We start from the raw sequence: 10026 nt of genomic DNA, 5'->3' as shown, positions 1-10026 counted from the left end.
GATTCAATTTGATTTTTGAAGCGAGCAAGCAAGAGGGTGGATTTGAGTGCCCCCTGTCTGCTCAGCACATTGTTTGTACCTTTTAAGGAAGGAGGACAAGTTCGTGCCGAGCAGAGTCCCGCCTCTTGCCTTTGCTGTATTGTAGCCGCCGAGCTCTGTATGGCAATGTCTGTCGCAATCAAACTCAGGGTGGGAGAGGGTAGGGGGAGTTGGAGGAGAGCTCTCGGTCACTGCTCCACATCCCTGAATGAACCGGGAGAGGAGAGGGGGAGACTCGGAGACGGCAGCAACCGTCATATTGGAACAAGTTCAAACCCTCTCTCCGCTTTCACCTCCGCGGCCGAGCAACCGCCGGGAAGGGCGATCCTGCCGAGATGTCTTACCTCAGCCTCCTCCTGGGAATCGGTTTAACCTGCACTGAAGGTAAGGAGCTGAATTTGGAGAAAGTGTGTTATTTTTAGTGATGGAGAGCGGAGAATTCCGGGCGGTGGCCGTTGTTGTTGTTTAAAAAAAGGGTTTGAAAATGTGAACAAAATGGCGGTTGGCCGTGGAGCTCGAGCTTCCTGTCCGCCCCGCGCGCTGTTTGCAGCGTCACCTCCAAATACTGGCGCTCTCCTGGGCAAAGTGCCTTTTTTGTTTTATTTCAAAATGTACTTTATTCATGCATCTGCGAAATCATTACAAACATTTTTTGTGTGATGGCCCTTTTGCAATGATATTCGGGTCCTTTATATTCATCAAGCAACCATAAGATATAGGAGTCTGCTCTGCCGTTCGATCATAGCTGATAAGTTCCTCAACCCCCATTCTCCCCGTAACCTTTTATCCCATTACCAATCAAGAACCCTCTGTCTTAAATACACTGTAGGTGGCACAGTGGTTCGCACTGCTGTCTTACTGCGTCAGGGACCCAGTTCAACTCCAGTCTTGGTAGTGTCTGTGTGGAGTTTGCACGTTCTCCCCGTGTCTGCGTGGGTTTCCTCCGGGTGCTCCGTTTTCCCCCTACATTCCAAAGATGTGCAGGATATGTTGATTGGCCATGCTAAATTGCACCTTTGTCAGGGGTATTAGGTGGGAATAAGGGTAATTGACCCTGGGTGGGATTGCTGTCGGTGCAGGATCAATGGGCCGAATGGCCTCCTCCTGCACTGCAGGGATTTTAAAAGAATTCTCGCTGTTTACCCGAATAGGCCCCGGAGTGTGGCGACTGGGGGATTTTCACAGTAATTTCATTGCAGTGTTCATGTAAGCCGACATGTGACAATAATAAAAATAAACTTCAAATAAAATAATATAAATTTCTTTCAGTGGATTACTTGTTTAACACATGGGTGGAATATCATTGTAACTTCATGGTGAACTGCTTTGGGGAACATTCTAAACCTGCTCAGTTGTCTTCATTGTCATGTGGGCCTCTCCAGAAACTTAAGCGTGGACACAACACTGGTTGTTCTAGCACAGTCATTGGAGTTGAAATGTTATTTGTGAGAAAAACTTGTTGTTTCCAAGCTTGGCAGGGTTTCAAACTGCTGCTGCATGCTTCAGTTTGAGACCATACCAAGGTTTTGTGTGCAGCAATCTTGTGTTGCATTTTGTATTTCTGCTTGTAAGTTCTGGGATTTTCCAGCATGGTTTTAAGTGGCAGTAGCTTCTCATCTTTCAACTTGAGTCGTCTCAATTGAACATTTGAGTTCAAGAACCTCTATCTTGCTCTCTTTTTGTCTCATTTCACACTTGCATTCAGATGGTTGCTATGTGACCGTTCAAATGTCACATCTGAATAGTTTTGCTTCTCCTAACTATACCCATACCATTCTTTTTGTCAATATTCTTGGATTTAATCTTTCCTTCCCCATCCCATTGTGGATGTTACATTTTGTTCTTCCTGCCCTCTCCCAGTTTCACTGGTTTATAAACTCTCACACTTCTCTCTTCATCAAAAACTCTGACTCATCTCGACCGGAATAATTCTTTCTCTCCGGAAATAGCCTGGAATACCAGCATTTCATTTCCGTCACATCATGGTTTATGTGGTGTCGCCCTGTCCTTAAAGGAACAAGGTCTACCTGTCAGCTGCAACATCTTTTCGCCAACATTGATCGAGCATCAGACCAAGCCCAAGATCAGGGTGCAGATGTCTTACCTTGTCAGCTTGGATCTTATAAATAAACTTAATGATTCTATTCTATGATTCTTAGTGTCACAAGTAGGCTGACATTAACGCTGCAATGAAGTTACCATGAAAATCCCCTAGTCGCCACACTCCGGTGTCTGTTCTTGCACACTGAGGGAGAATTTAGCATGGCCAGCACATCTTTCAGACTGTGGGAGGAAACTCCAGCACCCGAAGGAAACCCATGCAGACAGGGGGAGAACGTGCAGACTCCACACACACACTGAACCAACCTGGGTCTCTGGCATTGTGAGGCAGCAGTACCACTGTGCCGCCCACAGAATCCCTGCAAGAGGCGACCATTCGGTCCATTGGGCTTGCGCCAACAACAATCCTACCCAGGCCATATCCCCCAGTATTTACCTCTGACACTAAAGGTCAATTTACCATGGCCAATCCACCTAACCCACACATCTTTGGATCTGCCTCACACTGCCAGGAATCTGGGTTCAAGCCCCGGTTGGGTCACTGTCTGTGCAGAGTTTGCATGCCCTCCCCACGTCTGCGTGGGTTTCCTCCCACAGTCTGAAAGATGGGAAGGTTAGGTGTATTGGCTATGCTAAATAAAGCGGGCGTCACAGTGGTTAGCACTGCTGCCTCACTGCACCAGGCACCCGGGTTCAATTCCAGTCTCGGGTGTGTGTCTGTGGAATTTGTATGTTCTCTCCCACATCTGCGTGGGTTTCCTCCAGGTGCTCTGGTTTCCTCCTACGCTCCAAAGATGTGTTGGTTAGGTGGATTGGCTATGCTGAATTGACCCTTAGTGTCAGGGGGTTTAGCAGTGTAAATACATAGGGATATGAGGAATGGATCTGGGTGGGATTGTTGTTGGTGCAGGCTCGATGGGCCAAATGGCCTCCTGCATTGTCAGGCTTTAAAAAAAACTCCCTCAGTGAACAGGCGCCGGAGTGTGGCAACTAGGGAATTTTCACAGTAACTTCACTGCAGTGTTAATGTAAGCCTACTTGTGACACTATTAAATAAACTTGAACTAAGGGATTTTCACAATAACTTCATTGCAGTGCTAATGTAAGCGTACTTGTTGATACTATTAAATAAATTTTAAGGGATTTTCACAGTAACTTCATTGTAGTATTAAAGTAAGCCTACTTGTGACACTAATAAACCTTAAAACTTTTGTGGAGGGACTGTCAATTGGATTCAATTTGATTTTTGAAGCGAGCAAGCAAGAGGGTGGATTTGAGTGCCCCCTGTCTGCTCAGCACATTGTTTGTACCTTTTAAGGAAGGAGGACAAGTTCGTGCCGAGCAGAGTCCCGCCTCTTGCCTTTGCTGTATTGTAGCCGCCGAGCTCTGTATGGCAATGTCTGTCGCAATCAAACTCAGGGTGGGAGAGGGTAGGGGGAGTTGGAGGAGAGCTCTCGGTCACTGCTCCACATCCCTGAATGAACCGGGAGAGGAGAGGGGGAGACTCGGAGACGGCAGCAACCGTCATATTGGAACAAGTTCAAACCCTCTCTCCGCTTTCACCTCCGCGGCCGAGCAACCGCCGGGAAGGGCGATCCTGCCGAGATGTCTTACCTCAGCCTCCTCCTGGGAATCGGTTTAACCTGCACTGAAGGTAAGGAGCTGAATTTGGAGAAAGTGTGTTATTTTTAGTGATGGAGAGCGGAGAATTCCGGGCGGTGGCCGTTGTTGTTGTTTAAAAAAAGGGTTTGAAAATGTGAACAAAATGGCGGTTGGCCGTGGAGCTCGAGCTTCCTGTCCGCCCCGCGCGCTGTTTGCAGCGTCACCTCCAAATACTGGCGCTCTCCTGGGCAAAGTGCCTTTTTTTGTTTTATTTCAAAAATGTACTTTATTCATACATCTGCGAAATCATTACAAACATTTTTTGTGTGATGGCCCTTTTGCAATGATATTCGGGTCCTTTATATTCATCAAGCAACCATAAGATATAGGAACAGTTTTAGGCCATTCTCCCCATCGAGTCTGCTCTGCCGTTCGATCATAGCTGATAAGTTCCTCAACCCCCATTCTCCCCGTAACCTTTTATCCCATTACCAATCAAGAACCCTCTGTCTTAAATACACTATAGGTGGCACAGTGGTTAGCACTGCTGCCTAACAGTTCCAAGGACTTGGGTTCATTTCTGGCCTTGGGTCATTGTTTGTGTGGAGTCTGCACATTCTCCCCTTGTATGCATGGGTTTCCTCCCACCGTCCAAAAGACGTGCTGGTTAGATGCATTGGCCATGCTAAATTCTCCCTCAGTGTACCCTAACAGGTGCCAGAGTGTGGTGACTAGGGGATTTTCACACTAACCTCATTGCAGTGTTAATATAAGCCTACTTGTGACGCTAATAAATATACTTTTAAATCGAGGAACCATAAGATATAGGAGCAGAATTAAGCCATTCGCTCCATTGAGTCTGCTTTGCCATTCGATCATGGCTGATAGGTTTCTCAACCCCATTCTCCCGCCTTTTCCCCATAATCTTTGATCCTCTTACCATAAGACAGACGAGCAGAATTAGGCCACTCAGCCCATCGAGTCTGCTCCGCCATTCAATCATGGCTGATATTTTTCTCATCCCCATTTTCCTGCCTTTTCCCCATAACCCCTGATTCCTCCTATTAATCAAGAACCTATCTATCTCTGTCTTAAAGACACCCAATGACCTGGCCTCCAGAGCCTTCTGTGGCAATGAATTCAATAGATTCACCACCGTCTGGCTGAAGAAACTCCTCCTCATCTGAAGCACATACTCTGAGGCTGTGCCCTTGGTACCTTATCTCTCCTACGAATGGAAACATCTCCACTCTATCCAGGGCTTTTAGTATTCTGTCAGTCTCAACCAGATTTCGCCCCCATCCTCATCCCCCTCCTAAACTCCATTGAATACAGACCCAGAGTCCTCAAAAGCTCCTCATGTGCCAAGCTTTTAATTCCCAGGAACATTCTCGTGAACCTATTCTTAACCCTCTCCATAGGCCAGCACATCCTTCCTAAGATAAGGGGCTTAATACAGTATAGTAAAAGAAACGTTTCAGACATTTTACAATGGTCTTTCAAATGTTGCAGTTACTTTAAAGGTTGTCTACATAGAACAAATTGTACTCCAAGGTGCTTCAGTACATGTAATCTTCACTGTATGCATTCAGTGAGTCATTCAGCCCGAGGAGGTTCTGCTCCTGTTGGTTCGTTGTGGTTGAAAGGTCTAAGACAGCGACCTTCCCCATTGTGCCTCTGCAGCAGCTGCCCCAAGCTTTAATGCATTGGTGTTTTATTATAATCCCAAAGGAGCAACTGAACAAATCCTGTTTAAAAATGAAACATAGTTATTGGAGGTTTCAAATCTGATCATGTGCCATGTTGTGGGAAAATTGCCACTTTGGAGTCAGACTGGAGGTTTCAACAATACAGTTTTATTTAACGAAGCTTCGTGGAGAAAAGACACTGGCACTCCGCAGTACTTTAGGCAGCTACCTTCTCTCAGTGATACAATAGGAGTGGTTCATTTTTATACTTTTCAGACAATGGATAGTCAGGACATTAGCCATTTAACACATCATTACAGTTGAGTAGGATCGATAGTTAACATATCGTTACAGCCAGACATTGGCTTTTAACATCGCATTGTTTCATAGAATGGGTACATTTTCCCTATCAATGACTTAGTTTCGGTCTATTCATACAGTAATTGGTTTTCCTGCATTTATGTGTTCCCGTTCCCATTTGTGGCTAACCTCTTTATCAGTCCTTATTGTCCTAGATCTTGTCCTTATCTTAAAAGTACCTCAAGCCCTGGCTGTTTCCTGTAGTATTTGTTCTGCGTGTTTTAATTTCAAGTAGCTGTCTGCACTAAAAGTCAGTGCCTGCTTAATGTCTCTCTAAGAAGTTTAACAACACCAGGTTAAAGTCCAACAGGTTTATTTGGTAGCAAAAGCCACACAAGCTTTCGGAGCTCTTATTCTTGTGTGGCTTTTGCTACCAAATAAACCTGTTGGACTTTAACCTGGTGTTGTAAAACTTCTTACTGTGTTTACCCCAGTCCAACGCCGGCATCTCCACATAATGTCTCTCTCCCAGGTAACTTTTTATGGGCCAGGCAGCCATTTTGTGTGTCATGTACCCATCTTTATGTTTTTCCCCACTTCGGCCATTTAAAAAATGTTGCTGTATTTCCCTTGGTAGCACAGTGGTTAGCACTGCTGCTTCACAGCTCCAGGGTCCCGGGTTCGATTCCCGGTTCGGGTCACTGTCTGTGTGGAGTTTGCACATTCTCCTCGTGTCTGCGTGGGTTTCCTCCGGGTGCTCCGGTTTCCTCCCACAGTCCAAAGATGTGCGGGTTAGGTTGATTGGCCAGGTTAAAAATTGCCCCTTAGAGTCCTGAGATGCGTACATTAGCGGGTAAAATATGTGGGGGTAGGGCCTGGGTGGGATTGTGGTCGGTGCGGACTCGATGGGCCGAATGGCCTCCTTCTGCACTGTAGGGTTTCTATGAAATGTGTAGGGATATGGGGGTAGGGCCTGGGTGGGATTGTGGTCGGTGCAGACTCGATGGGCCAAATGGCCTCTTTCTGTACTGTAGGGATTCTAAGATCCCACATTGAGCTGGATTTGAAGGACCCGATAACCTTTCTTTGCAAACATGTATTTTATTCGTAAAATTATCTGAAAGAACATTACACCATTTCAAAATGGCCCATGGTGCAATAACATTCAGGTATTCAATAATATTCAACATTCATTGAATTTAATTGAATTGATTTATTATTGTCACATGTTTTGGGATGCAGCGAAAAGTATTGTTTCTTGCAAGCTGTTACATACAACATACAGTTCGTAGAGTACATAGGGGAGAAGGAAAGGAGAGGGTGCAGAATATAATGTTGCAGTTACCGATAAAGTGAAGAGAAAGATCAGCTTGGTGTGTGATAGGATCATTCAAGTCTGATGACAGCAGGGAAGAAACTGTTCTCGAGTCGGTTGTTATGTGTCTTCGGACTTCTGTATCTTTTCCTGACGGAAGGTGGAAGAGAGTATGTCGGGGTGCATGGGGTCCTTGATTATACCGGCTGCTTTCCTGAGGCAGTGGGAAGTGTATATATCAGCAGAAGTGCCTATCAGCACATAGTCCTGGCCTTTGGAATGTGCCAGTCTGCAACACTTGGTTAAGGGCAACTCCTGATGACTGTTTGCCTTGACTTTCACGTTTAGCTGATTAGATTCTGTTTTTTTTTCTCCCGATTTTACTGTCATCCTCGTAGGTCCCTCTGCTCCTGCACCCCTTTAAGAATTGTAGCCTTTATATTGACAGTTCATGTTCTTCCTTCCAAAATTAATCACCTCGAACTTTTCTGCATTGAATTTTATTTGCCACTAATCTGCCCACTTGCCTATGCCCCTTTGAAGTTCCACACTGCCCTCTTCACAGTTTACAATGCATCCAAATTTTGTGTCATCTTTGAAATTGTTCCCTGCACACCAAGATCTAGATCATGAATAATTTGAATTTAAATCTGTGGTGATTGCGTAGGAGACAAGTGTTTAGTTTTTTTTTGAAAAACGAAGTCAAAGTGCAAAACCGCAAAATGTTTCGGGTATTGGAAGAATAAGTTACTTCGGGGGTCGGTTTAGCTCAGTTGGCTGCCCAGCTGGTTAGTGATGCAGAGCGATGCCAACAGCATGGGTTCAATTTGCTTACTGGCTGAGGTTCATGAAGGCTTGCCTTTTCAACCGTGCCCCTCATCTGAGGTATGGTGACCCTCATGTGAGATCACCACCAGTCAGCTCTCCCCCCTCAAAGGGGAGAGCAACATATCGTCATCTGGGACATTGGCGACTTTACATTTTTTTTAAATCTTGCCCCGAGTTTGCACGTGCATTTGATCTCCTGCCAACGCAAACGTGGACTTCGAGTGGGAGTGCACACATGCAGAAATCCACCCTTGTAAATGGTGATAGTTTATTCAATTGCCCAGGCAGTCACAGAATGGCAATAAATTAGGGTTGTAGGGATAGGATGCGGGAGAGGGCCTGGGTAAGATACCCTTGTCAGAGAGTTTGTGCAGACTCGATGGGCCAAATGGCCTCTTTTGCATTGTCGGGATTCTATTAAGTTAGGCGTGGCAGCCCCTCCTTCTCACCTCGGTGGCCCCTCTCCCTCCAAAAGAAATGTCCCAGCGTAGGCTTACACTAACACTGCAATGGAGTTACTGTGAAAATTCCCTAGTCGTCACACTCCGGTGCCTTATCGGATACGAGAGAATTTAGCATGGCTAACGTATGTAACTCGAACATCTTACGGACAGTGACGCAAGCCGGGAATTGAACCTGGGTCCTCGGCGCTGTGCGAACCACTGTGCCACCCACTGAAGGCACAATACTGCAGATGCTGGAATCTGAAACTAAAGGAGAAAATGCTGGAGAAATTCAGCAGGACTGACAGACCGACTGGGTTTCTCCAACTACTTCTGTTTCTGTCGTGACCCCTTCATTTGCTCTGTGTTTTGTTCTCTCTCTCTCTCTATCTCGGCAGACCCGCCCCCCTCGCTCTCTCTCTCTCGGCGCCCCCCCCCCCCCCCCTCCGCGCGCTCTCTCTCGGCGGCCCTGTCCCCCTCACGCTCTCTCTCTCACTCGGCGGCCCCCCCCCCCCCCCCCTCGCGCTCTCTCTCGGCAGCCCCGCTTGCGCTCGCTCTCTCGGCAGCCCTGCCCCCTCTCTCTCTCTCTCTTAGCAGCCCTGCTGCGAGTCAGCAGGCCCCGTTGCTCGCTCTCACTCTCTCTCTCTCTCGGCGGCCCCGCCCCCCTCTCTCGGCCCCGCCCCCCCTCTCTCTCAGTGCGCCCCCCCCCCTCGCTCTCTCTCCTTGGCAGCCAGCAGCCCCGCCTCTCGCTTTCTAAAAGATATGTCCCAACGTCGGCTCAAATTAACACTGCAATGGAGTTACTGTGAAAATCCTCTAGTCGCCACACTCCGGCGTCTGTTCGGGTACACTGAGGGAGAAATTAGCATCAAACCAACACGCCTTTTGGACTGTGGGATGAAACTGGAGCACCCGGAAGAAACTCACGCAGGCTCACACAGGGAGAATGTGCAAACTCCTTAGGCAGTGACCCAAGCTGGGAAGCCCGGGCTCCTGATGCTCTGAGGCAGTCGTGTTCATCACTGTGCCATTGCTCTCAGTATCAGTGGGGAAATCAATGAACTTGTATGAATTGGGGGGGAGAATCGCTCTGAAGCAACATTGAGGGCAAACTGTCTTGCAAAACAATAATACTCCTGGTGGTAATTCTTTTGGAGCTTGGGGCTTATCCTTTTGGCTTTTGTTGAGGTTAATTTGGGTGAGTAGACTGATCTCGTTGTCAAATCCTATGGATTGTAGGAAGTTAAGAATGATGGGTGAAATCTTCAGATCCCTGCTCATCCCATTAATTTAGTGAGTCCTTGCTGTCCTCTCTTCGATGCAGTTTGCCTGCTTGGTTTCATTGGTCAGAACATTGAATACAGGTGTTGGATGTTTTGTTGAAGTTGTACAAGATATTGGTACGGCGACACTTGGAATACTATGTACAGTTTTGGTCACCCTATTAGAGAAAGGATATTATTAAACTAGGGGAGAGTGCAGAATAGATTTACTAGGATGCTACTGGGACTTGATGGTTTGAGTGATATGGAGAGGCTGGATAGACTGGGACGTTTTTCCCTGGTGTGTAGGAGGGTGAGGGGTGATCTTATAGAGGTCTATAAAATAATGAGGAGCATAGATCAGCTCGGTAGTCAACATCCTTTCCCAAAGGTAGCAGAGTACAAAACTGGAAGGCACAGATTTAAGGGGAGAGGGGATAGATACAAAAGGATTCAGTGGGGCAATGCTTTCACACAGAAGGTGGTGA

The 10026-nt window shown here is 46.8% G+C and overlaps 1 protein-coding gene across 1 annotated transcript in view; it reads left to right on the top strand.

The window, feature by feature from the left end:
* The first annotated feature begins 3439 nt into the window (after positions 1 to 3439).
* The window catches only part of LOC144496859 (lymphocyte function-associated antigen 3-like), a 38179-nt gene continuing 31592 nt past the window's right edge, over positions 3440 to 10026 (top strand). The window contains exon 1 of the mRNA XM_078217429.1: positions 3440 to 3754. Within this exon, the coding sequence (XP_078073555.1) occupies positions 3706 to 3754 (49 nt within the window). The 5' untranslated portion in view covers positions 3440 to 3705. The remainder of the gene's footprint in view (positions 3755 to 10026) is intronic.

Source organism: Mustelus asterias, chromosome 8 (assembly GCF_964213995.1).
Source record: "Mustelus asterias chromosome 8, sMusAst1.hap1.1, whole genome shotgun sequence".
In the NCBI taxonomy this organism is placed as follows: domain Eukaryota; kingdom Metazoa; phylum Chordata; class Chondrichthyes; order Carcharhiniformes; family Triakidae; genus Mustelus; species Mustelus asterias.
This window is presented reverse-complemented; position numbering and strand designations above follow the sequence as displayed.